General features: G+C 59.1%; 1 protein-coding gene and 1 long non-coding RNA gene across 4 annotated transcripts in view; one reads left to right on the forward strand and one right to left on the reverse strand.

The window, feature by feature from the left end:
* The window catches only part of SDK2 (sidekick cell adhesion molecule 2), a 252,097-nt gene that overhangs the window by 219,358 nt on the left and 5,812 nt on the right, over window positions 1–26,927 (forward strand). For 2 of the 3 annotated variants that reach the window (XM_047708154.1, XM_047708155.1), the window contains 8 exons: window positions 4,010–4,196; window positions 6,432–6,569; window positions 8,604–8,765; window positions 11,212–11,337; window positions 14,776–14,940; window positions 16,227–16,367; window positions 16,650–16,788; window positions 19,233–19,359. In XM_047708154.1, coding sequence (XP_047564110.1) covers window positions 4,010–4,196; window positions 6,432–6,569; window positions 8,604–8,765; window positions 11,212–11,337; window positions 14,776–14,940; window positions 16,227–16,367; window positions 16,650–16,788; window positions 19,233–19,359 — 1,185 coding nt within the window. Of the gene's footprint in view, window positions 1–4,009; window positions 4,197–6,431; window positions 6,570–7,388; window positions 7,739–8,603; window positions 8,766–11,211; window positions 11,338–14,775; window positions 14,941–16,226; window positions 16,368–16,649; window positions 16,789–19,232; window positions 19,360–26,927 lie in introns of those variants that run through there. The other variant, XM_047708157.1, reaches the window with a different exon arrangement.
* Window positions 2,306–9,567, reverse strand: LOC125087649 (uncharacterized). The gene is made up of 3 exons (XR_007123478.1): window positions 9,437–9,567; window positions 9,174–9,273; window positions 2,306–2,858 (listed from the first exon to the last, which is right to left on the reverse strand). It is a non-coding gene; the product is annotated as an uncharacterized LOC125087649 (long non-coding RNA).

The raw sequence follows: 26,927 nt of genomic DNA on the forward strand, positions 1-26,927 counted from the left end.
TTGCACCCATTGTACAGATGAGGAAACCGAGACCCAGTTGAGGGGGTGGGCAAGAGCACAATAGAAACAGGTAGCCAAGAGTCAGACGCCAGGTCTGCCAGCCCTGACCCTGTGTAGGGCGGAGGGGGGCACGGCACACCACCACCCAGCAGAGGAGGCAGTGGACAGAGTAATAATGCTGTGTCTCCTTGGTCGGAGCCGTTGGTGTGTCCGATGCCTGCGTCCTGGGCCAGTGCCCAGCGCCACTCTGATTCCTGCTGGGGGTTTGTTCCAGGAGGAATAAGAGGGGGAGTGTGAGATACCCCCCCCCATGAGGCCTCATGGTTTGCTGGCTCAGCCCCCTCATTGCACAGGCAGAAACCGAGTTCCCGCCAAGGCCAGGGGCGTGCCCGGGTCACCTAGCTTGTACTGTAGTGGCCCCAGTTGAAGATAGAAACCCACGTAGGAGTCTTTTTCCACCTAGGAGGTGGGAGGGAGGAGGGAAGGCATCTCACCTAGGAAGGATGATACACTGCCCAGGAGTGCCAGGGGGAAGGCTTAGTCCCAGACCCCCAGCACAGGCCTCCCATGGGAAGGAGGAGGAGCCGGGGCAGAGCCTGCCACCGTTTGTAGCCAGCAGACTGTCGAGATGCGGAAGTCTGCAGCGAACATGTAGCCGCAGGAAACACGCAGACACACGGACTGCGTCTATCACACAGCAGGTGTCTGCGTGCTTGGGAAACATGGAGACAGTCGGTATTCTTAGCTGGGGGCCTGGGATGGCCCATCCCAGATGTGCATTAGCCTCCACGGTAATTAGCATGGACGTGAATGATGGGCGGACGTCGCCAGCCGGTGGGCTTGGTTTGGGTCTGACTGAGCTGTGACGTGTTCCCCGGGCGGTCACGCCCATGCAGCTACGGTCTTACAGAGACGCGTGTGTGTTGAGCTGTTATTTCGTTCCCAGCGGTGTTTCTCAGTCTGGGAGGAAATCAGTGAACAGAGAGGCAACATGAGCTTAAATTTCAGGGGAAGAAGACCAACAACGTGCAAAACAAGCTCCTCCAGAGGGCGGCAAAGGTGGTCTGCGGAGGGCGTAGAGCAAATGAGCCGGGGGAGTTTGGGAACTTTAAATAGGGTTGTTAGGAAAGGATTTAATGGGAACTGGACACTTGGGCAAAAATGAAGAGCAGGGTGAGAATCACATGTTCTTCTGGGAGAAGAACATTCCAGAAAGAGGAAAAGACAAGCAAAGGTCCTGGGGTCAGTGGGTGCTTGGCGTTTACAAAGCTCAACTAAGAGCCCAGTGCGTCCCAGTGTGTGTGTGGAGGGCAGCATGATAGGAGATGGGTCAGGCAGTGACCTGGGCTACATCACCCAGGACCCTCAAGGGCTTTGGCTGTCACTCAAAATTAGAGGACAGCCGTGGAAGGTTTGGGGCAAAGGAGGGCCACAGGTGACTTGGGTTTTGAAATGGAGAAAGCACGAAACCACAAAGAGGAGGCTGAGTCATCTAGGTGAGGCATGGCGGTGGCTGAGGCCAGCCAATAGCGCAGTGAGAGGTATTTGTTCTCCGGCTCGTTGGAATGATGGAGCTGGTAGAATTTGCTGAGTTGAATGTGGAGAGTGAGAGAGGATTTATAAGCAATTTGATGATGGAGCTTCCAGGCACAGAGCCGGAAGAGACAAAAGTGGGCAGAAGGAGGAAGCTTGCGGGGGAGAGCTGGAGTTGGCTGGAGACGTCGGTTGGACCCCCAAGGGGAGATGTCACATGAAGCGATTTCCGTGTCTGGAGCTCAAGAGCGAGGGTCTAACCTGGACGTGTGAATTGTGGAGTCCACAGCATGTAGGTGAAAGCCCAGAGATCAGACCCAAATAGGAAACCCAAGAAGAATGAAAATTGAGAGACCTAGGACCAAAAAAAAGGGACTGAAGTCTCAAAACCTACATAAAGAACGAAATTCCCGGAGTAGGGAGGACTATGTTATACTGAATACTGCTGAGAGCTCAAGCAAGATGAAATCTAGGAGGCAACTATAGCCCAAGGACTCAATCTGGCCCCCCACTTGTTTGTGTAAATAAAGTTTTATTGGAACACAGCCACACTCATTTGTTTACAAATTGCCCGTGGGTGCTTTTGAGTTACCACAGAGATATGTGGCCTGCAAAACCTGAGATCTTTATTACCTGGCCCTTTCCAGAAAGCCTGCGGGGCCCAGGATTATTGCATTAGCCAGGTCAAGTTCACAGGTTACTCTGACGAGAGTGGGGGGGCGGCCAGCTTGGAGGGATTGAAGAGAGAAGGAGAGGAGGCAGCCAGTACACATACCCCTTTTAAGGAGTGTTGCTTTAAAGGGAAAATGAAACAGGAATTAGAAACAGTCAACAGAAGGGGTTTTAAGACTGAAGAAATGCCAGCTCGCGTCTGTGCGGATAATGATCCAGGAAGAGGGGAGATGTAGTGATTCTAGGAAGAGCAGAAGCTGAGGGGAATGAGGTCCTGGAGGAGGTGAGAGGGGCTGGGATTTCGTGCCGGAAGGTGAGGTCGTCTCACAGAGGAGCCTGCCGTGCAGCCGGGGCACAGAGGGAGGCAGGCAGAGGGTGTGGACGCAGGGGCTGCTGAAGGTATGGGTGGCACCCCGGGAGTGTGGAGAGAAAATCTCATCTGATTGCTTCCAGGAGAAGGAGCCTCACGAGGGGAGGGGAGAGGCAGGGGGGAGCAGTGGATGAGATCTGGATGTAGGAGATGCGCCCAAGGCAGGTGGACCAGGGTGGTGTAGCACGGTGAAGACTGAACGCGTGAATTCCCTGCGGCAGCGTGTGGCTGTGGTCCAGATTCAACCAAGGCTTAAAGCTGGCCTCTTGGATCTGATGGAGCCCTAAGCTCAGGGGAGTGAAATGGTAGATACGAGGGGGGGATGACTTTCTACATTCGTTGTCTGCATCTGCACTCGGCAAGTCCCATCTGTGTGCTGAGAACACCCAGATCTCAGGTGTTGACCTTGGCCTTGACCCTGCACCCCTAATTCAGCGGGAACTTGGTCCACTATATTGAGTGCCCGTCACTGGGAACGGTACATGAACAACCATATCAACTCTCTCTCTCTCTGATACCTACTCGCATCGGAAGAATCTGTTTCTAAAGGTGGGCGGGGCTAGATGAAAGCAAGGATTTCTGGGTGACGAGATGTCCCGAGTGCCAGGTGGGGACCCTGGCACTAGGCTTCCTCCAGGCAAATTGAGAAATTGAGGTCCGTAGCTTGCAGCAATCTCCTCGGCCAGCAGGTGGCGCCAAATACTCGCCGATCGTCCCCGGGGCGGGAGGCTTGCGCGGCTTTCCCGCGCGTCTCTCGGTTCAGAGTTCTTGACGCTAGTGAGGAGTCCTGAGCTTCGCGGACAACACCATGGCTCAGGGATCACCTGGTGAAGTCCCCATGCTCGTGAATGGGGCGCTGGGGGCTCAGCCCCAGGCCGGCCTGCAGGCCTGCAGATGAATTCACCAGCGGGGTCCTTGTCAACCGGCAGGTGCTTTGCAGCCGGTGAAGGGGGAAGGAGGGTGGGCCTGACATTCACGGGTTCCCAGCTGATGGTGATGCCGAGAGGCCTGTCCTTGCACTCTCCTCTCCGTTGGGGCAGAGTCTACCCACCCGGCACTTCCCTCCCCGGCTCAGGGTCCTGAAGCGTGGAGCTGACTTCTTCCTCCTGTAACTGTGTCCTGTATCCCGAGGGCTGATGGGCCTGTGCTGTGCTAAACCCTCCCGTCTCCGGGGCACACAGATACGTGGGGTCTGTGCTCTCCTGGGACTTAGTGCGGCAGAGACTGAAGTATTCGCTGTGAAAAGAAGGTTCTGGAAGGGTTTCTAAAACCGCTCTTAAATACTTCTGTACTATTCCCTGAGGGGCGCACGCCCGCTGTGCAGGGCGTGTGGACGGCACCAACGAGGGCATCTCTGCGACCCTGGGGCTGGCAGGGGGGCAGGAGGAAAGCCGAGTGCGTCCACCTCACTCCCACGATTGGCTGTGCCCACAGATTTATTTCTGGGAAGCCCAGCGGCGCAACCTCACAGAGCGGGTGAAGACGCTTTTCCTGGCCGAGAACGGCGTGAAGCTGAAGAACCTGACCAGCTACACCGCCTACATGGTCAGCGTGGCCGCCTTCAATGCCGCGGGGGACGGGCCTCGGAGTCCCCCCACCCGGGGCCAGACGCAGCAAACAGGTCGGGGAGAGGGGCTGCGGGGGGAGGGGGGCACCGGGCACCCGTGCTCCTGGGGTGGGGGGGCGTGGTAGAATCAGCCCCTTATCTGCTGAGACATCTGGGTTGGGCACCCAGGCCCACGAGATGGCCTCCAGAGGCGGAGAGCACAGCCCCAAAAGAGGGGGCCTCCGTGAGAGTGCTCAGAAGACAGAGGCTGTCCTCAGAGAGCCTTGGAGAGAGCCCCCGGATGTCCCCAGTCCTCCCCACATCTCGTAGCCCGCCAACCCCATTTCTGGCTGGGCCTTGTTCTGACCCAGCTTTCTGGGTCACGGCGTCACAGCCCCAGCTTTGTTCCTTCAACAAATATTTACTGAGCATCTTCTAGAAACCCCGCCCTGTGCTAGATGCTGGGAGCACAGCAGCCCAGGTCCCCACCCTAGGGAGTGCTGACAGATCGGAACCACCTGTCTAGATGAATCTGCCTCAGTGCTGTGAGTTTGACCAGTAGAAGGACACAGGCAGGGGTGAACATGTGGCCTTGGACAGGTCTGTCTGCTGCGGCCTCTGACGGCTGACAGCTGAGACCTGAGTGGAAGGAGCCCAGCGTGGGAAGCCTGGAGGAGGGGTTCCGGGCAGAGGGAGCAGCAGGTGCAAAGGCATTGAGACCGGAGGGGATTAAAGGAGCTTTAATGGGTGACCTGAGAGGAAATGGCCCAAGAGGGTCGGGGAGCCCTGGAAGGAAGTCTGGGAGGGATTCTCAGTGCGCTGGGGAATCGTTGGTGGGTTTAAGCAGTTGGCCAACAGGATCCGGTTATGTTTTTAAAAACTCACTCTGCCGGCTGTGCGGAAGACAAACTGACGGACGGAAGAGGAGGGAGGCAGGGAGGCCAGTTAGGAGGCGGGATGGTGAGGGTCAGAACCCTAGTGCCCACACGACCAGTGCTGTCCAAAGACCTTCTCGGGCAGATATGCCGCCAGCTCCTTCCAGAAGCCCTGGGATGGGTAATGCAGGTATTACCCATTTCAGTGAGCAGGGGAGGCCTGGGTAGGGATGCTTTGTGCCCAGGACCCCCTGGCCCGCCCGTGGGGAAGCTGAGGCTGGAGGCCAGGACGGGTGAGCTGGTCCTGGGCTGTCTTCACTGCAAGGTAGCTCCTTCCCCTGACATGGGGTTCCCTCCTCGTGGATTAAATACAAGCCTTTTGTCCTGCGCCCCCTTGAGCATCCTTTCCAGCCTGCTGCTTCCCATCCTGTTAATTTGCTTAGAGGGCTGGACTGTGGGGTCAGTTCTTAAGCATTGTCCTCTTTGGGGCCAAGCCACGACTCCAGGGAAACCTTTTTCCTCCCCTGGCTCCCGAGGGTCTGGCCTCTCTGTCTGCCCGCTCATCCAGACCGCTCTCTGTCCGTGTCCCAGGCCGGATGTGAGCCCCCGGGAGCCTGGACGCTTCCGGCAGAAGGACAAAGTGTTCTGACCCATGTCCCTCTTGCTTCGGGGAGGCAGGAAAGGCCCCCTGAGCTCGCCTCCCTCCTTCAAAGACTGTGGGCTGGGAGCTGGAGCGGAAGCGGGGTCCAGATTAGCCTCGGCTCGGTCGGGGGGCAGCACTGGACAGTGAGAACAGCCCGGTCAGTTCCCCTGAAGCCAGCTCCGTGCTTCCTTCCCTTCCTCTCTGTCCTCCCCACCAGAGTCCCCCCCGCCACGGCCCCCAGGCTTTCAGGGTCGTTCCAGGCTTCTCCAGCCGAGAAAGCATCTCTTCCACATGGTTTGACCATCCCTATTTCAGGCTGCTTCTGACAGCACGGTCTCTCCGTGACGAGCCCTGGGGCCCCAGGGACCGGAGAAGGGCCACACCGTGGCTGTTCTGGTATCTTCTTATTCACCAGTCGCCTCATACTCTGAGGCCCCGGTGGGCACTGCTTTCCCCACCAGGGAGGGTGAAAGACGAGCCCCACAGAGCCAGGACCTCGCCTGACCCCACAGTGGCCCTGGAGATTTAGGGCCACTTAGCAGGAAGAAAGGGAGTACGCTAACTCTAGGGAAAAGACAGTTCTCTTCCCTCCCCATCCGTGGACTCTGGAATTGGAAATAGAGGAGTAGCAGCATCGTGGGGGAGGGGAGGGGCACAGATGACCTCTGAGGACCCCCTGCCCTCTCTTTTCCTGGGCCCCAGACCCAAGAGCTCCTGCTGGTTTCTGGAAGCCACCCAGGGCTTTGAATGTCTGTGGGAGACCAAGACGAACCCTTTCCTGTCCCCCTGCAGTTCCCAGTGCTCCCAGCTCGGTCAAGTTCAGTGAGCTGACCACAACCTCGGTGAACGTGTCCTGGGAGGCCCCGCAGTTCCCCAACGGTGTCCTGGAGGGTTACCGGCTGGTGTATGAGCCCTGCACCCCAGTGGACGGTGAGTGGGGCCCTCCCAGCCCGACTCCCAAGGCCTTTCTCTTGTTGGGGTCACTGCACAGCCTTGGATGGGGTGAGCGTCTCCCCTGCTCGTAAAGGGAGACGCGGGGGCGAGACGAGAGGAGCATTTCCCCAGCAGCAAACAGGGCGTAAAACCGAGCAGCACCCTAGTTCTCCCGAGTACGGCCAGAGCAAGGAGGGGAGGAAGGGAGCCTACGGGGGCTGCGGCATCCCACGGTGGCCAGGCTGCCATCCCGCCCGGGAAGATCGGGGATCCCTGATGGCCCCTCCCATGCCTGTCCCCCAGAATTTAGGGGGTCGGCCTTATTCCGTCTAGGTCTTTGCCTCTTGTGGGGTCAGGAGCTCGTTTGAGAATCTGTTAAGAGCCTTGGAGCCTCTCCCTGGAAAGTACAAGTCTGGGGGTGTCACTGCCCCCCTTTCCCCGTGAACCTCCATTCAAGAACCCCGATGTGCAAGTTGCCTTCCTCTCGCCTGGAGCCCTGTTCGTCTGGCTGTCCTTAGAGCCCCCAGTGACCCCTGCCCCACCCCTTCCTCCACACCCCGGTGGGGACCCTTCCCTGCAGCCAGGCTCCCAGGCCAGGCCACGCTAACCCTGACCTTGGATGTCAGACCCTTGCCAGCTCCCTACCCCCACGCCAATGTGAGTGAATCCAGAAAGCACGGCCATCTACTTACAGGGGCTCCTGGCTGGCCTGTCCAGTTCCAGAGCCCAGAGAGGACTCGGGGGTGTGGCTGGCTCACAGGTGGTGGCCTGATGGCCTGAGGTCACCTGCTCACTCTCACCTTTCCCTGACTACAGAGCTTGGCCAGAAGGAGGGCCAGAGCCTTGAAGAGCCACGGGGGCCGCAGTCCTGAGCCGGGCAAGGAAACAATGGCCCTCAGTCTTCACCGTCACCTGGCTGCCAGCAGCTAGGTCATACTGCAGAGCAGCACTGTGTTCTGGGACACTGGCGGGGGTGGGGAGGGCGGGCCAGGAGACATGGTCAGGTGTAGGCCCCAGGAGAGGGGCCGTCTCCCCCTCGGAGAGGAAGGAGAGGGCGGAGGTCACAGGGACAAGGTGCAGACGACCAAACAGGCTTTTCTCACGGTGGCCTCCGCCTGGCCTACCCAAGGGGCTCCCGACCCCTTTCCTTTGGGAAGACCACAGCCCAGACCCATGTGGGATTTGCTCAGAAAATACCAGTGCCGCTGTTCTGGGCGCCCCGCGGGTGACTTCCTTCAGAAGGGCCACTCGAGCTGCCATCATTCTGTCATCAGATGCCTGTTTATTCGTAACATAGTCTGGCCATTTGCCAGGTCCTCTTTTATTTAACCTCCTAATGTGCTGTCCTCAATGCTATCGATGCCCTCATTCAGCGGGACAACAAACCACAGCCAGGGCAGGGGACGGCCAGTGCTGGGCTGTGACCTGCGAAGCCCTTATCCCAGGGGTCACCATCTTGCTCAGGGGGAACATGGAAAACAGCCCGGGTCCCGACCCCTAGGGAGGCTGCCGGGAGGGAGGATTTGGGCCCAGGAAGCACGGAGCACAAACCTTGACCCCCTAAAACCATCGCAGCCTCCCCTCTGGTTGTCCTGATTTCGGGTGCATTGATGGAGGGACAACGGGGAGGGCCCTTGCTGGTGGACCAGAGGCTGTCGGCTGTAGGGCCTGGCTGCAGGTTCTCCCGTCCAACTCTGGACTCAGGTGATGTCTCTCCCAGAGCCCTTCCTGAAAGGGGACCCTTGGGATTCCAGTTCTGTGGAATTCGGAGGGTAGAGTACATGTGGGGGACAGTGGTTCAGTGAGACCGGTAGGGAGCTGTTTCCCACCAGATCCCGAAGGACACTGTATACTCCACGGACAGACAGTCCCAGCTCCTCCCAACTTCTCCAGCCATGGACCCCTTTCTCCCAAGACTGGCCTGCAGGACTGCGTGTTGGGGGAGCACGGCCGTGTGGCCTGGCTCCAAGGCCCCCCCATGGCCACCACCTGCCCTCGCGGTCCCCCACATATGCGGTACTTCCTTCCCAGGTGTCAGCAAGATCGTGACAGTGGATGTGAAGGGTAACAGCCCTCTATGGCTGAAGGTGAAGGACCTGGCGGAGGGGATGACCTACAGGTTCCGCATCAGAGCCAAGACCTTCGCCTACGGGCCGGAGATTGAGGCCAACGTCACCACTGGCCCAGGAGAAGGTAAGGGAGCACAGGGCAGACGGGGACTGCTGCCCTTCGCACCCCGCGTTCAGCCCCCAAGTCAGAGGGGGTGTTCGGAGCTGTGCTAGATCCTGGAGGTGCGGAGATGCGGTGGGACGGGGTCTAGTGGGGACAGAGCCACAGCCCGAGAGAGTACAAAGGTGGGGCCTGGTGGGCGGGGGAGGAAGGGAGAGCATCCAGGCCACAGGCAGGGGGACCTATCAGGCTGTGTCCTCCCTAGACAGGTGACAGAGGGAAGAAGGAGCAGGGCACTTAGAGGCCAGGCTGTGCACTGGGCCTAAGTGGGGACAGGAGGGGGACCCCAGGGACCAGGACCCCAGAGTGGTTCTGTCTGAGTTTGTGACACTTCTTGAGGCCAGCCTTGAGCTGGGGGAATTATTTTGGCACCTGCTGTGGTCAAAATTTGTTGTCCAAAGTCCTTGTCACCCAAGCAGGATGTCCCTTCCTGAACACAGAAGCCACCGCCCAGCCTCTGCTCCCTCCTTCCCTGAGAAAGGACACAGCCCATCTCAGACTTTCCCTGAAGCCCCTCCTCCTCTTCCTCCTCCTCCCTCTTTTCCCTCCTCCTGCTCACTGCCCTGTGGCAGCTGCTTAGCTGGGGGGGGGGGGGGGGGTGCAGCGCAGAGAGGCTGTTGGTCCTGGCCTCTCACCTGTCAAGCAGGTGTGTTCCTCCACACTGGGCTGGGCCGGCCTCCCTGCACTTTCTCCTCTTGGGCGCTTTCTGTTCCCCGCCCTGGGTTCTGCAGAGAACCCGCCAGCTCCTAGGCTCCTACGGAACAAAGCCTACAGGGCCCCCGGAGGAAGCTTCCAGAAGATTCCACGCCCTCTGCCCTGCACCTGCCCCCTCCCTCCTGTGCAGCCTCTTCACCTGAGCCAACTTCCCTGGGAAACAAAAGCTGGAAGCAAGCGGGCAGGGACAAAGGGAGGCGGGGCAGTGGGGACAGGAGAAGGCTGGAGGACAGGCTGTTCTAACCTGGGGCTTGAAGTGTCCCAGGCCTGGCGTGGGAAGGGGGCAGGCAGGAAGTTCAGAGGAGGCAGTGGGGGTCCCTCTGAAACAGCTGAGCTGCGCCCGGCGAGTGTGGGCGAGCAAAGGACATGGCATCACACGTCCTCTTCTCTCCAGGCCAAGTGGTTGGCAGTGCTAGAAACTTCGGGTCCAGGGGTCGATGACAGCTGTCAGCCTTGAGTTCTGTCCTGTGCAGAGTGAGAACTCGGGGTCCCGACAGCACTCTCCCCACCCGTCACACCCCACTTGAGCTGTGTCCCACACCCCTGACCCCTCAGCCGCCTTTGTTCTGAGCTGTAGGCGGGATGCACGTTGGGGAAGGAAGGAAGGAAGATGAGGCTCTCCAAGGTCACGGGTCGGGACTGGACACGGGCCGGGCGGTGGGCAGCGCAGCTCTGGTCGTGAGTCCCCGGCCTGCTGTCCAGCTTGCCAGCTGCCCTGGGCCTGGAGGATCTTCAGTCCGGAGCTGGATTGCAGGCTCCTTGCCCCGAGGCATCCACAGCCGACACTCGGCGCTCACTCACCGACTTGTTCCCCCCTCCCACAAGTGTGTAGGGAGCACCCACTCTGTGCCCAGCTTTGGGGGTACAAGGCTCCGGGTCTAGTGACGGACAGACACGTAGACCAAGCACAGGGTCAGGGCTTGGGGGCCAGTGAGAGCCCAGGGGACAGGCACCCCCAGAGAGGAGGGGCTTGGGACCCTCCATAGACGAAACTGGCTCACTCCTCCGACTTCGCAAGTGAGCTCTCCCCTGCTTCGGCTCCTGGGGCTGGTGTCCAGGTGGCTGACATGACGGGCTGCCATGCTGGTGCACCCGCCAGGACAGCCAGCAGCAGAGCCCACGCTTTCCTCCCATGCTCCCAGCCTCCTCCCTGGCCCAGCGGGGGTGGGTGCATTTCAGGCAGGAAGCAGGGAGGACGCTGCCATCCTAGGCTGGGAGACAAATGTCAGGGAGCCCTTTGGCCCCCCAAAAACCGACCCCCCACTTATCCTAGGTCCATTCCACCATCATCACACCCACCTCTACCATCGCCCCAGGACACATCTCTTCAAGCCTTACAGTCCAAAAGGGCCTCACAGATGGGGGAAACTGAGGCACTGGCAAGTGATGTGACTTGATCAGAGTCACCCATCTAGTGAGTTCAGGTCTCCTGACTCCGTTCCAGGGACCTTTCTGGCATTCCCTGTATACCTCTCTGGCTTTGAATTTGGAACGAGGGGGTGTGAATGACCCAGAGAGCACAGCTGCATCAGCAGGACAGGCCTGAGACTCAGTCCTCGGGCCTCGGCGCTCACAGGGTTTCTGGAGACTCTGGCCAGGCTTGGAGAGTTTGGCTGTGCAGACCCCCCAGCCAGAGCATGGGGAGCTGGGATGGGGGAGGCTGTGCCACCCCTTGCCCACCGTGTGCCGTTCACAGGTGCCCCTGGACCACCTGGAGTGCCCATCATCGTGCGGTACAGCTCTGCTATCGCCATCCACTGGTCCAGCGGAGACCCGGGCAAGGGACCCATCACCCGCTACGTCATAGAGGCCAGGCCTTCAGGTACGCACTGCCCCGGGCCAAGCGCCTCCCTTTCTAGCGGGTTCCGGGTCTCATGTTCTCCTGCCGCTGAAGTCCGTCCACCCAGAGGCCTTGTGTCCTCCTGAGAAGGCTCTGGTCCCACTGCAGGTGAAGCTAGAGGTGCCCTGGGGCAAGTGGGAAATGGAGGGTCACACCCTTAGGTGGGGACTCCCCAGGGTCCCCTGGAGAATGACACTTCGCACCAGGTGAGGACCAACTGGAACAGAAGATCATTCAAGATACTGGAGGAGCAAAGAGTTGGCCCCTCGCCCCTGCCCCCGGTTAAACACTGAGTCTTTCACGAGACCCCACTGACCAGTGTCCCATCAGGAGGCCGGCTGTCCCCCGAGGACGCTGGCTACCGCCTTGAGGTCCGCCTCCGCCACTCTGATGATCTCAGCAGTTCCAGTAACTGCATCAGGGGTGGTGAAGCCTGAAATCGAATCACAAGTACTTCCAGAGCCATCGGGGACTGATGAGTCGCTCCAGGGGGCTGCTGTCAGCACTCCTGTGTTCACCATCGCCCGTCACCGTGACACCTGCTTCTCCCGGCTCCCCTTCCCCGCAGGAGCCCTGGGCCAGCTCACTCCGTTGCTAGGTTTCCCAGCTCGTCAGAGGTGCCAGGGCCGGGGGAGAGCTGGAGGCTTATTCTTGGTAATCCACGGCCCCGTGATCGGCCGGCAGAAGTGGAGAAGGGCCGACAGCACGAATAGCAAATAATAATCAAAATGGGAGGTAGTCAGGCGTATCAGTAGCTAATACTTCTAAGGAGAGCACCAAAGCATCCCGAAGGCAAGCTGAATACCGTGGGTCCCTGAGCGCTAATATCTCAACAGCCAAGAGATCACGCCTGCCATTCTGGGAAGCAGCCACCCCGCGCCCCCCATTGCCCTCATCTTGTGCTAGTAATGGCAGTGGCAATCGCTATTACGTTTAGCAACTCCGATCCATGATCCGTTGTAGCTGGAAGGTGTCTGCAGGGCTGGCTGTCCCCCCACCCCCGATGGTCCCTCCCCAGCCCCCAGTCCCGGCTGCTGAGTTGGCCAGGAGAGCACCGCGTGCTTCTCCCCACCCGCGCCCGTGCCTCTGCTCTCCGTCCAAGTTGGCCGGCCGGGATGCCAGGCTGTGGAATGTTGGCTCCGGACTCCGGGCCTGCTGATTTTCCAGCGTTCCCTGGGAGGCCCAGCATGGGACTTGGGGCTGTGCCTTGGTGCACACAGGTGGATTCAAGGAGGGACCCCCTGAAGGTTGTGAGGGCGGAGGGCAAGGGGAAAGCTGGGCCTCTCCCTGTGGCTGCTGGAGATACCTCCCCACCTCCTTGCCCCCGGGCTATCCATCCTCCTCCTCTCCGGGACGAAACTGCTCTTGCCCCGTGCTCCCCGCATCATGGTCGGTTAGGATCGCCAAACAGGACCTCTTCCTACAAACTGGAAGCTGCCAGGCACTGCAGAGCAAGGAGCGAGGGGCTCACTCAAGGTTTCCAGCCCAGGGGCCTTGCCGTGCATACCAGCTGACCGCTGGGGCTGGAGGCCGGAGCCCCAGCATGACATTCCAGCAGCTTCAGGCCTGGCCCCGTTACCAGAGTCCCACCCTTTGTTTCTGTGCGGGGCAGAGCAAGGTTGGTCACACAGTTGGTCAGAGACCCCAGCTTCCGCCAAGCCGCAGGGTCCTGGACGAGCCCGCCCAGCCAACACTGAATCCGCCGCAGACCTCAAAAGACACCTTCCTAGACACCCAGCGGTTCCTCCTTCTCCCCGCCATCACCGTGGGTGTGAGAGGTAAAGCCCTTAGAACCACAGCTCTCGGCAAGGAAGGAGTCACTGCTGTTGGGTCATCGCTAGCATCTCTGTCACTGTGACTGTCACCGAAAGCGAATGAGAGCTTTCAGGGGGCATGAGAGGAGAATGGATTTGCACCCCAAAACTCGGATCTCAGGGTCTGCAGCACTAAAATCGCAGCCCGTGATGTTCAGAGAAGGTCGGGGTAGAAGGTTTGCCTCCAGTCATCCCCCCGACACTGAGAGGTCACCTGTGCTGGGCGCTGGGCTTCAGAGGTGAATGGGGCACAGTCCTGGCCCTGGAGGGACAGCACAGCCTAGCCGGGGACAGCCACAGGGTGCATGAGGCAGCACCCAAAACAGAGACGTGAGAGAGAAAACGAGGCCAAGCTCAGGATCCTGAGACTTTGTGAGGACAGGAGGATGCCCATGGGTCCCACGGCTGCCAGGGGGAGGGATCTGGATGGGCAGGGCCAAAAGGCATCTTTGGAAGATGCCGACACACTCTTGGTCCCCAGTGCAGAGGTGACAAGGCGGGGGATGGTGCTAAAGTTCCTGACGTTGTGGGGGAGCGGCTGAGGAGAGACGGTGCCGGCCAAGGCTGAGGCTGAGGCTGAGGCAGGAGCTCGTCCAGGGCCCTGAAGCAACCTCCCTGGAGGACCTAGGAGCTCAGCCCACTGAGGTGCTTTTAAGCTCTCTGGTCCCCTGGACCCTGTGAAAAGGGTGGTTTAATCCTTTAGTTGCCAAATCAGCCCTTCCCTGGCACAGGGAGGGGGACTCACCGTCCTTCCCAGGGTCACGCCAGCCCCACTGGCCCCGTGTGGAGCCTCTGCCCGGGACCCCCGCCCGGCCTCCACATCCCGGGGCCTGGCAGGAGCTCGCACTTCTCTCTTGTGGGGCACCATGCCTGCTGCTCCGTTTGAATGAAGCGGAAATGAATTAGGTCCCCGGGTGGGGCGAGACCCAGAGAGTGGTGGTCAAGGGGGCAGCAGGACTGGAAGGGAAGTCAGGAGCGCAAAGGATGGGGGTGGCTAGGGGCAGCGCGCCTGGAGGACAGATGGGGGACCCCTCTAGGCTTGTCTGGGCCCCTTCTCCTCAGATCTCTGCTGCTCAGCGAGGAGACCGCTGAGGGTGGGTGCCATCGGCCCTCACCCTCCCCAGCGAGCTCAGCCCTCCTGCGGCTACTTTCAAAAAGGGTCTTCTTTTTACCTGATGCCACTACTGTGTGTACTTTGAATAGGCAGGGGGATGAGAAAAAGAGGGGCCCAGTGAGGGAAAGGAGGGTGTACCCGTGTGCCACAATCATAGGCGGCCTGGTGGAGTCATACTGACCCGCACTTTTTAAGGATGTGAGAACAGGCGATCTGACTTCTGCACAGTCACCAGAATGCTAAGCCGCCTGTGGCTGGTGACATGGGGTTGGTTGGGGCCATATTTGCTACATACTACATGTTTTATTTAATGTTTTACAAGCATTTTAGTAAAGGGAACAAAGAGAGACTCCAAAAAGGCATCTGTTGAAAAATGCCTTCTAAGATTCAGTGTTGATGGGGCAGACCAGGCAGGCCCTGCTCTCAGGGGCAACAGGTAGGATGGGAGGGGGCTCCCCATCACAAGGTGTCTCCCTCTCGACCCTCTTGCAGACGAGGGGCTATGGGACATCCTCATCAAAGACATCCCCAAGGAGGTGACCTCCTACACGTTCAGCATGGACATCCTGAAGCCAGGCGTGAGCTACGACTTCCGGGTCATCGCCGTTAATGACTACGGCTTCGGTACCCCCAGCAGCCCCTCCCAGTCTGTGCCAGGTACTGCCGGTGCGGGGGATGGCACCCCATTGAAGAGCCTCGTGGCAGAGGCTAGTGGTGGGCAAAGAAGAGAAGCAGGCAGCATAGCCCCAGATGTGTTGGGGTGGGGACCAAAATGTATTGTCCTCTCAATTCTGCCAACAGTGAACTCTGGGCCAGGGCCTGGGTCAGCTTTGAGCTCCAGAAGAAAGGGGGTATGCATCTTTGGGGTTCTTTTGCAAGGATCCCAGAAGCCCTGGGCAGGGGGCTTAGTGGGGCTTGTGGATGAGTCAGTGAGTCCAAGACAAGACCTTCTATGAGCTCATCACCCAAGAGATTCACCCAGGCCATAAACTACATGTTTCTATGGAAACCACCCCAAAAAACAGAGTCAGCGATCTATGAAGCAGTGTCCAGGGCTGGAGGGAATAAGTCTGCCATCCCTCCCCATTTTCCTCTCATCCTTCCCATCCGGCATGTCTTGGAGGACTCGCAGAGGACTTTAATGCCAAATCCAGTGACCCCAAATCCAGTCACTAACCAACTTTTAATACCAACGCCCCTTCACTCAAGGCAGAAACACAGCTCAAAATTGTAACCCACTGGGTGAGTGTCGGAAACCTGGCTGCCTCCGTCCTCCCACACACATTCTCCCTTGTCCCGATGGATAAAACCAGATCGCGGGAGACAGAAGAGCCAGCCCCTCGTCGGGCAGCCCCCTGGAGTAGTAGTGGTTATGTGCAAAAAGCGTGGTACTGAGGGCTTTGAAGGGAGGGGAGGTCTGCCTGGAGGAAGCATTCTGAAGACCCGCTCATGTCCACCCCCCTGACTGCCTTCACTCTCAGCTACTGGAGAAAGATGGGAGTCCTGACCCTGGGAGCAACTCTCCCAGGCCTACCACAGGCCAGATGGGTACTTTTCCAATACAAGTCTGGGGCCTGCCTGTCCAGGTAGCCCCTAGGCCATGGGTGGCAAGAAGGGGGAGAAAGAAAAAAAAAAAAAAAACGAAAAATAGCACACACATCGGGACTTCTCAGTACTGTGTCTTTGGCAGACATCATTAATCAATCCCCGCACTCTTTCCTGGTAAATCCAGAGGCAGCCTCAGAGCTCAGAGCAGCCCTCCAGGTATCCCCTTACCGGCACTTGAGATTCAGCTCTCCCGGCCAACCTTGTCTTGGGTTGTGCCTCACTGGGACGGCACAGAACTTGCCTGGGGTCTGTGGTAGGGGCCCAGCTGCAGCGGGAGGTGTGGAGGCGGGAGGCAGCCTAGCACCTGGGACCTGACGTCCCCGTTCGTGTTCCAGCCCAGAAGGCCAACCCTTTCTACGAGGAGTGGTGGTTCTTGGTGGTCATTGCCCTCGTGGGCCTCATCTTCATCCTCCTCCTGGTCTTCGTGCTCATTATCCGAGGCCAGAGCAAGAAGTACGCCAAGAAGACAGACTCTGGTGAGCTGAGACCAAGCCCCGCCGGCCAGATGGGTCTGCCTCTGTTTTGGCAAGGTGGGGCCGGGGGTCCTCTCTCTCCTAGGAAGGTGTCTGCCCTGCGAGGAGGAGCAGCCTAGGGCCGCTGTGTACAGCCTCCATCTCCCATTTGGTCTCACCTGTAGAGAGAGAGAGAATGAGCCACCTGGCCGGATGGGGGAAGTGAGGCCAGCGGTCTAAAGAGGCCAGCGGTCTAAAGTCACATAGGTGACTGGATCCTGTCTCCCCTACCCCGCCCCCACCCAGGGAACAATGCCAAGTCTGGTGCCCTCAGCCACGGGGAGATGATGAGCTTGGATGAAAGCAGTTTCCCTGCTCTGGAACTCAACAACCGGAGGCTGTCGGTCAAGAATTCCTTCTGCCGGAAGAACGGCCTGTATACCAGGTAGAGGGCTCTCTGCACGGGTGGGGGGCAGAGGCCACAGGTTTGGGGGCCAGCAGGGCCTAGGGTGTGGAGGACTCTGGGGAAGGCCACAGAGCAGGCTGTGCCCACTTGGTCTCACTGTCCCAATGATGGCATTTGGGCTCAGGGGCCAGGGACAATCAACAGGGCCCAAGCAACACAACCAGGCTATGGGGGCCCCAGGCCCGTGTGAGAACACAGTGGGGGAAGTCACAGGGAGGTGGGGACACAGGGCTTCTGCCAAGGACAGCCAAGTGCAAAGAACTTGTACAATTTTGCGACCCAACCTACTGCCTTTGGAGCCAGCTGCTTGGAGGAACAGGCCCGAGGCCAGGAGAGCCACTGGCCCCAGCAGTGAGGCAGGCCCCACAAACGTAGGCTAGGCAGACACACTCGAGTGACGAGTGCCTGGAGTCCCCCCATCATGGCCTATGCCTTACCTGCATCCTCCCTGTTCTGGAAAGAAAGGGCACTCAGAGTATGGACACCCTCTCCCCTTGGCCCTTACGTACGCGTCTTATGGACCAGTGTTCTCCTGTTCACCCCACGAGCCCGTGCTCCCAGCATCGTCCTCAAAGGGCAGCACCTGGGAAGAGCCAGTCAGGAAAGGTCCCGGCTGGCAGTACCCTCGGTTCCGTTTCTTCCTGACTTCTCTCCAACCCTAGGTCCCCTCCCCTACGCCACTCCCTGGCGCGGGTTGGGGGGCCCATTTCCAAGGGCTGGGGCAGCTGCTGAGGCCCACCTGACCCTCCCCTGATGTGACCTGGCAGTTTTATGCTCCAGGGAGCTCAGGAGAGCTGCGGGGGGAGGCCGGTCTGCAGCCTGGGAGCTCCTGTCCTTTTGGCCTCAGCCCTATTAACATTCCCAGTTCATCGGAGGGGCACGCGGGCCAGGCACAGCTCACAAAGCTTCTCTCTGTCTCGTCCTGGAGGGAAGAGGCGATGTGTGTGTTCATCAGGAGGACAGAGGGAGGGGCGTACAGGCCAGCAGGCCCCGCTCTCATCCCCCGCCAAAGCCAGCTTTCCAAAGAAAGAGCCATTTGAGGCCACGGTGGTGGGCCCAGCAGGTCCGCCACAGCCCCGCCGCGCTGGCTCCGGGGCCCTGCCACATGGAACAAGGGGGCGTTTCACGGATGGCCCGGCCTCGCCCGCCTCTCACGCCCCCAGAGTACACACACCAGGGCCCCCGCGTGTCCCCTACCCTGCTGTGTACACACAGAAATCCTCTTGACGCCAAACCAGCCCCAGGCTCCTGGAGTCTGACCCAGCCCTGGTGACACTGTCAGCCCCCTACTCGCCCTGCTCGTGGCCAGGACAGCCTGAGCCTGACACCCCTTCTCCCCTGTCCCAGCGTCACGTGTCTGCCCATCTCGCCTACCTGAGGCTGCTGCCGCTATTGTTATGGTTTTATTTTTAAGTAGTTAAGGATGCGGCTTTGTTATTTGGAATCATATTGGTGCAGATAGAGTCCGAGAGGTTGGAGGTGGCAGGGAGGCTGCTTGTGACATACTCCCAGGCCATGGGATTGGTCCCAGGACACCATTTCTGTAGGAAGGCACAGCTGGCCCCGGGTAGGGGCAGCCGGCGTTCAGGGCCGTGGTTCCAGAGCCCTTCCTAGAGCAGGCTGGGCAGACCTCAGGATGCCAGGCCCTCAGCAGGGCCTCCCTTGAGCCTAGTCCCCAGGAAGCACGGATAGGGCACGGTCATGAAAGACCCTAGCCATCTGCTGGGCACCCCAGGAGCCTGCCCAGCCCGCTGCCCTCGCCCTCAGCTCAGGGGTTCTGGAAAGCACAGCCCTGCCTCCAGCCTCCAGGCACCCGTGGTAAGTGGAGTGCTCAGGTGCCCTGTCCTGCATGTTTGCGCAGATGACACAGAGTCAGGTCTCTAACTCACTGGGAAATGCACTTTCTCGAAGGCTGATTTTCAGAGGTAGGGTAAGACTCCGTGCCCGAATTCATGTCTGGTCTCTGAGCAGATCTGGAGGGAGGAAGCAGTGGTTTTGTTTCTTCTCTTAACCCTTTGCATTAACCGTCTAAAGCTCCCTTGGTGAGGTCAAGAATGACCTGGGGGAGGGTTTGCCTGTCGTGCCAGCACGTAGGCCTCACCTGGGATTCTGACCTGGGAGGTCTCCGGGCTCCAAAAGGCTTTGTAACATTCCTGTCAAGTGATCCCAGTGCCTGAGGCCTTATAACCACGAGTGGAGAATCCAGTGGGAAGTGGGGTGCTACCCCTCCGTTTCCCTGAAGCTGATTCAGGAGGTTGGTCCAACAGAGCCTCTCCCACCCTTGGGGTCCCCCAGCCCAAGGCCCAGGCCTATGGGAAACAGACAGAGGAGGAGCATATGACAGAGACACCAAGGGTCCGTGCCCTACCAGGCCGGCTGCTGTGGGTAGGGCCACCTCTCAGCCTCACCCCCACTCCCTCCAGGTCACCTCCTCGGCCCAGCCCAGGCAGCCTCCACTACTCTGACGAGGATGTCACCAAGTACAATGACCTCATCCCGGCAGAGAGCAGCAGCCTGACCGAGAAGCCCTCAGAAATCTCCGACTCTCAGGTGAGGGGTGGGAGCGGGGACCAGCCCCTTCCCAGACCTCGGGCCTGTGTGATGGCCCAGAACCTGGGCTTCTTCGCTCCTGCCCTTTATGGAGCCCCAGAAAACTAGCTGGGAATCGTCTGTGGACCCGCCGTCTCCTCCAAAGCTCTGCTCAGAGTTTGCTCCAGGGCTAATGGGGGCCTGTAACCTTGACCAGAGAAGAGCCCCCAAGAGCCCAGTCCTCTAGAGCGTCTGGAGTGTCCCCACGCACTCTGGCCTGCAGAGGAGCTCGTGAGGACGAGGAGAATGAGGCCCGTATTGCCAGGGCTGAGCTTAGCTCATCCAGGTCTGAGCAAGCTCCCGAAACCACGAGCTGTAAGTTCTGGAGCCCCAAGGATGGAGGGGCGAGGCCTTCAGCTTTGGAGGCTCAAGCCCGAGTTTGAATCCCGGCTCTGCTGCCTGTGGGCCAGGGCATCCGGGGTGGGGCACACGACCCCTTTGAGCCTGTTTCTCCATCTGTGGAACAGGCAGGGACAATAAGAGGCTGTATCAGGGGGCAGTGGGATTGCTGAGACGAGGCCCAGAGAAGCTTAGCAAGCACACACAGCCGCTGTCTGATGAATGTCAACTTCCATCTGAAGAAGGAGGTGGTGCCTCGGGGAGACACACAGCTCTGGAGAGGCTGCCATTAAGTGGGCCGCACGGGGACACTGTCCCAGAGGATGGCGAGAGGGGGTGAGTGCATTCCAGTGAAGCAAGGTCACAGCCTCCCACCCAGCCATCTTGGCCTTGGCCAAGCCCGGTGGTTGCCCACTGCGTCCCACGCCCTAGACCTTTTCTGCCCAGTCCTGGGAGAGGACAGGAGCAAAAGGCTGTCAGCCCTGGGGAGGTGCCCCATCCCTGGGATCCAGTCGTGGGCCCAGTGGGCCCGGGGCCTCTGGCTCACTACTGTTTCGCTCAGCTCCAGGGCTTGGCAGGGCCCACAAGGCTGGAGCTAACAACAGCACAGCTCAGACAGAGCTGGCAGGGACAGAGACGCCAACTTAGCCTGGCTAACACAGGAACTCACATGACTCAGGTTATGGCTTCTTATTTTAAGTGTTTAACCCTTTGCGGCCATATACGTCCTGGGATTTCCAAGGCCCCGTGCTCCATGGAAGCAAGATTGTTCTTTCTTTCTCCCCAAGGAAGGCAGTGAGCGTTTAGGTTCTAGGCACTCAAGGGAAGGTTCAAGTAAAGGGACTCCCTATGACAGGCTATGACAGAGGGCTCCTTAACGCCGTGCACCTGTCTATGGAGAGCAAAGGCAGGGACCAGCAGAAGGGACAGCCCGGGCTGCTCTGATTAGCCCCCTTCGACCTCCCACAGAGGGCCTTGGTCCTGCGCACTCATTGGCTGGGCACTGACCTTTCCGGGAGGGAGGTCCTGCCCAGGTATCTCCAGATGGCCCATGGCCATCTCCACATAAGTCAGGATGCAGAGCTGGTCCCTGAGGCCAGGCCAGGACCCCCAGCCTTGAGGGAGTCATGGAAAGATTCAGATGAATCCTTATCTGAAGACGATCTCACTAAGACCCAGCAGAGTCCCTGGAATTCTCTGCTTTGCCCCTAGTGTCTTTTGTTTGAAACAAGCCCATCTCTTGAATGCAGTTTCCATAACAATCTGGAACCAGTCCCCTACAGGGAGGGGAGCAGGAGCACATGCCCTGGGGGAGGGGCGGCCTCCTGGTTCCAGAAGCCAGTTGTCACAGCAGAACTCCCACATTCCCTTTCAGGGGGTGCAGTGGAGCCCAGCCCAGGCCCAGAGCCCCGCCTGGTTTGGGGTTTGATTTGGATTTCTTTATCTCAAGTTAAGTTAGTTTATTTCAAGTTAAGTTCCATGAAGACAGAGACTTGTGACAGTCCTGAGGTCGGTCACCTCCCCAGTGTCCATCTTGGCACGGAGTGTGTGGTTAAAGCACAGAAGGGTCAGCCATGGGGGAAGCTAGGGAAGCTAGTCAAGACCAAGCAGGTTAGCAGGAGAGACGGACAAAGGTTCACGGTTGTCAAGCCATCCCTTTTGGACCAAGGTCAGAACACACACTTTCCAAGAGGCATGGCCCTTCAGAGTAGTGCCGCTGGGCAGGGTCACCAGCCCTGGGGGCTGTGCTTACCATCCCACAGGCCTCACCACAATCACAGTGACCCTCTGAATGGCCTTAGTGTCCTTCATTTGTACAGATGGGGAACTGAGGCTCAGAGAGCTTCACTGAGTTGGCTCAGGCCCCAGAGCAAAGAGGGGTGGAGATGGACCCTGCCCACGGGCCCTTCTGACCCAGAGCCCAGCTTGGCTCCTTGGCTCTCCCCTGTCCCAAAGCCGGTGACGTCACCCTCACGGCAGACCTTTCTGGAAAGGCCTTCAGAACCAGCCAATGAGACGCTCTCGAGAACAAGTAACTGTGGGTTTTCTTGAAAGAAAAACAAAAAACAAAACTCAAGCTCATCTTCAAAGGATAAAGACACACACCCAGAGCAAAGTGCCAGAGGCATTAAGGTTGTCCCCAAGAAAGCTGCCCGAGGAGCTTTGCCCAGCGGCTCCCTCAGGGGACCATCCAGCCCCGTCGTAGGGTGGCTCCGAGCAGGGAGAAGCTCATGTGAAAAGTTGTGGCCCAGCCCCTCCCCGTCCTTGACTCCGGGAAGGGGGAGGGGTCCTTCACAGCTCATCCCCACTCAGCACTATGGCACCCTGTCCAAGCGACTCTTCTTGGGGCCGTGAGAGGGGATGGAGTCAGGCCCGTGCGGTGCCAGGCTCTTCATGGGGCTCTGGGGAAAGGCGGTCAGGATCCTTGGGGTCTGTTTGCTTTGGAATGGTTCTTGAAAACCAGGCCATTGGCTTTGGGCCACCTCAGGTGGCCTGGGCTCCCGGACTGGCATCCTCAGAGGTGCACGGCTCAGGGGTCGCTCAGCGCTCGTTCCTTGAGCATGGACTCTAGGGACATGGAGATGACGGAGACATGACCCTGCCGCCAAGGAGCTCCTGGTGGGCTGGAGGGGACAGACTCCGAGACAGAGCAGCCGGTGTCTCTCGGACGCCCTTGTTGCGGCATACATAAGCAGACCCTAGGACTGCTCGCTGGCCCCGTGAGGGGCTGTACGGAGAGCATCCGCCACGGTGACCGCAGCTGGGGCTCATGGCACATGCTCCACGGGCCCCCCACACGGGATGCCGTCTGCAGGAGCGTACCCCACCAGGGTCAGCAGCCATGCAGGTGGGGTCCCCAGCCTTTCAGCGGCTCTGGAGAATGATGGCCTGACTTTGTGAAGCGCCCCTCCCCCCAGGTCCTCTGAGAGCCAGTTCTGCCCAGGCTGCCTGGTTTCCAGTCCAAATCAGACCACCCAAAACAGACTCTCCAAAATGGGTAGAAACCCGCCCAGCCCTTTTCCTGTGATATGGTAATAAACAAAGGTCCACGTTGCTTATAAACAAACACACACGATAAGATGTGAGCAAGGCCATAACGGGGCTCTGGGTAGACTGGGGGGCGGGAGGGGAGACGGGCTGTCTCCAGAGGGGTGCTGGTGACACACAAAGGCTGAGGTTTGAAGAGGCCGGGGCTTGTCTGATGCAACTTTTAAAAACCAAGTATGGCTGCATTCCAAGTTCATTTTCAAAATAAGAGCTCAAGTATGGGAGAAAAATGACATGGCGCACCAGTAAATCTCAATGGGAAAGGACTTCCCAGACAATGGCACGCCTCTCCCAATAAGTATGCAGTCTTTGTGATTTCTTGGGAAGCCCTGGGAAGTGCTTCGTGATGAAATTAAGCCTGTGTAGAAAAGTAGGAAAATACACCAGACAGATTAGGTTTTATAAGCGTGAACATTTAGGGAGCCCTTACGGGCGGCCAGGAATGACCCTAAGGATTGTTCAAGGTTGGTACCGCTTTACCGTCGGAGCACTCGGCGAAGCCTGGTGGGGTTACCTGTTGCATGAGTCAGGGAGCCTCTGACGACGAGGCCATGCCCCCCACCTAATCCCCTGCACTCCTACCGTGTGCCATGCTTGGATCGGGCCCTGAGCAGCACCTGTCTGGTTTTGTCCTCCCGGGAACCTGTTCATTCCTTTCTCGGTGTGTTTATTCAACAACTGTTTTTTCTGCACCCGCTAAACAGTACCAAGCACGGTTTACACACGGCAGCTCCCGTAGTGAGCAAGACAGGCTCTTAGGAGCGTTGCATTATGGTGTGTTAGGACCCATTAGGGAAGACCACATGTTTCAAATAACCCCATGTTTTCATTTCATTACTGTGGCACCATAGTATCTAACTTCAGGAAGAAAATGGGGAGCAAAAGGCCTCCTGTTTCTTGTGGTGCAGAGACAGAAAGCCCTGTGAGGAATCTTGGGGGAAGGTCACAGCGGGGGGCTGCCTGGAGGAGGTGGCATTTCAGCTGGGCCTCCAATGGGTCATGCATCAACAGGAGAAGTAAGGGTTTATAGGTTTGCATTTGGCGAAGTGTTTCTGTCATCCCCTCCCTCTGAGTGTCTGAGTTTCTGGTTTTTCATCCGTGTTTGCCTCTTGTCCATTGAGTTGGGCCATGAGTCTAAGAGATTCACTGAGGCCCGTCTCCTGCGTCTCCTCAGGCTGACCCATGCAGGCCGAGGAAGCCCGAGCTTGTACCAAGCAAGAAACACACTACGGGCAGGGCAGAGGGAGTCCAGGAGGAAGGAGGCCAAGCTACCTGTTGGGCCGGGCACTGTACATGTTCTTATTTAAAATCTAACCATCCCCCCATGCAAGTTGCAGGACCCCCGGTTAACAGCTGGGGGAGACTGAGGCTCAGGGAAGTCCAGCAGAGTGCCCTTGATCACAGAGCTTAGAAGTGCAGGCCGTGGGCACTCGAGTCTGGGTCCAGCCACTCTGAGGGCCTCGTCTGTGCCGGCCTGGCCTCGCCCAGATGCCTGGCACAGAAGGGAGATGGAAGGAGAGAGAAGCCTTCACTGACCCCAACAACCCCCCATCCAAGTGACCTTCTGTGAAGCCTCCAGACGCAAGCGTGTCTGACGGCGGGGTGGTGGGGGAGGGACACATTGACTGTCATTTCGCCTGTACGGAGGGTCATGGGGGCCTTGTGTCTGAGCTGACAGGAGATTTATTATTTATTATTTAAAGATTTATTTATTTATTTGAGAGAGAGAGCACGAAGGGGGAGCAGAGGGAGAGAGAGAAGCAGACTTCCCACTGAGCCCGACGCGGGGCTCAATCCCAGGACCCTGGGACCGTGACCTGAGCCAAAGGCAGACGCTGAACTGACCCTACCAGCCAGGTGTCCCTAAGCTGACACTTAAAAGGACATTCCTGGGGGAAGGTTTCTAGCTGTCTGAGTACAAGAAGCCCAGATCCCTAACAAAATGGTGCATAAAGGGGGCTCCTAGAGAGGGAGACGCTCAGCCCCTCCTCATTCTCACCTCTGGTGCACAGGAGAGGCCCGCCCCCTGGCCCAAGGGGAAGGGTGTCCAAGGGGCCCATGCAGGTCTAGCCTCATCCCACACAGAGAGCCCCTGGGCCACCAACCAGGGAGGGCCTCCAGCTTCCAGCCTCCCAAGGGGCCGGTACGGGGGACCTCCTGTCATCTAGGGCAGCACATTCCTGCTAGATTTCTGGAGCCTCAGTGAGATGAGGGCACCCTACGTGGGCTCCGTGGCCTGAGTCTGGGGAAGGACACCCCCATATCCCCCCCCCCCCACGCTGGCAGCAGCAGGAGAGCAAGAGGCTCTCCTTTGCCCCCTCTCTTTTGTTGTGGGCTCTTGTCCGGGTCCCCCTCCAGCCGGCTCCACCCCCTCCCCACTCCCCTGCCCAGGCCTGGTAATTGCTGAGTGAGTGGCTTTGAGGAGCTGTTAAGAGGCCCGGAGCCGGAGCAGTCGCCTGATTGCCTGGCGGCCTGGCGGGGCTGCCCGTGAAAGGTCCCCTTTGTGCTGGGCCGGTTACTGGGAAGCTGCATTCAATTACCGAGGCCCGCGTGAGAGCTGAAAGCCAGAATGGGCGCCCCGGGTCCCCCCTCGCCTGCTTTCTTCCCTTCTCACCCCACCCCCATGCAGAAAAGAAACAGATGTTCGAGGACGTGGAGGAAGAAGAGCAGTCGCTGAGGCAGACGCCCCCCTTCTGGCTTCAGAGAGCAGGGGGTGGGGCAGGCCCACCTCTAACCCCCCCACCCCCCCCCCACGCTCCTCCTGCTGCAGCTCTGCCTCCGGGGCTCCCAGCTCTTGCTTCCATGGCTTTTCCAGGCCCGTCCGGAAAGCCACCCCACAGTGTCCAGCACACAGTAGGTGCTCAGCAGTTGGTAACCGTCAGACGGTGATGATGTGCGTGAATGGGCTTTGGGGTCTGGACCCCCTGGGAGGGCCAGAGAGGCCCATCCCCACTCTCGTGATGCTTTACTTTGGGGGCAGAGCTGACCGTCCTTCCCCTTTCCCAGCCGCCTGAACGAAGTCACCCTCCGTGACCCCAGCTCCTTCTGCGGCCCTCCTGGCAGGCGGGGGCTTCCAGTAGTTTTCCACCCTGTGAACTGCAGACATCTACCCATTTTACAGACAGGGATGCTGAGGCTGGTGGTGGCCAGGTGATGGGTCTGAACTTCACCTAGCTAGCCAGGGACGGAGTGGGGATTTGGCCGCACCACAGGAAGTGACTTAGATGCTCATTCACTCTGGGATGGGGCCGTGGTGATGGACTCGCCTGCAGGGCTAGCCGAAGTTCTAGAACCTTTAGCAACGATGCTAGCAACCCTTCAGGCCAGTTGGTGGAGGCCCTTCTGGAAAGACCTGACCCTAGGCAGAACTGTGGGGTGGCCCTCTCCCACGCCTCGCACTTATGGATCCTCACTGCTCCGGGACCAGCCTCCCCCCAGCCCCGGCCCCTTGCCGCATGGCTCCCATCACAGCCTGCTCAGACTTCCTCTGCCTCTGGGCGCCCCCACGCAGCCCCAGGCCTCAGGTGCCCAGCCCTCAGCCCCCTCCCCACTCTTGGCATATGGAGCCCCTGTCTGTAGGGCCCCTTTGTTCGCTCCTGGGCCGGCAGCTGGGCAGTAGCAAAGAGAGGGGCTTGCATTGTGCTGCTCTGCGTCAGGGGGAGAGCTAGGGACTTTCCATTGTCTCCGGCTGCCAAGAGGACTGAGGTCCTGGGAGGGTGTGCAGGGAGGTGGTAAGGAGAGCAGCCAGGACTGTGGAGGGGTGAGGCGGAGGAGGGGAGGGGCCAGACAGAAATTTGCAGATCGAGGAGGGAGTATGTAATCCCAGCTGGGAGAGTAGAAGGGCTCTTGTTCCCAACTCCCGGCAGGAGGGGGGTCGTTCAGAGCATGTGTGGGCTTTGGAAAATCCGGCAGATCCAAACCCCCCAGTTCTTCGTGTCTCGGGGCGAGCTGTCACCCTCTCCACACTGGGGTTCCCAGCACTCACAGAGCGGTAGCGTCCACAGCACCGAGGTGTGAAAGTTAACGACAGTCTCCCGCCGCCTGGCAAAGTGCCTGTTCCCCTGCTGGCAGTGCTGGAGCTCAGTACCTTGGGGCTCTTTCCCGAGAGGGGCTAGATGCCCTATGGGTCTCCGGGCTCCTGG

Source organism: Lutra lutra, chromosome 16, assembly GCF_902655055.1.
Source record: "Lutra lutra chromosome 16, mLutLut1.2, whole genome shotgun sequence".
In the NCBI taxonomy this organism is placed as follows: Eukaryota; Metazoa; Chordata; class Mammalia; order Carnivora; family Mustelidae; genus Lutra; species Lutra lutra.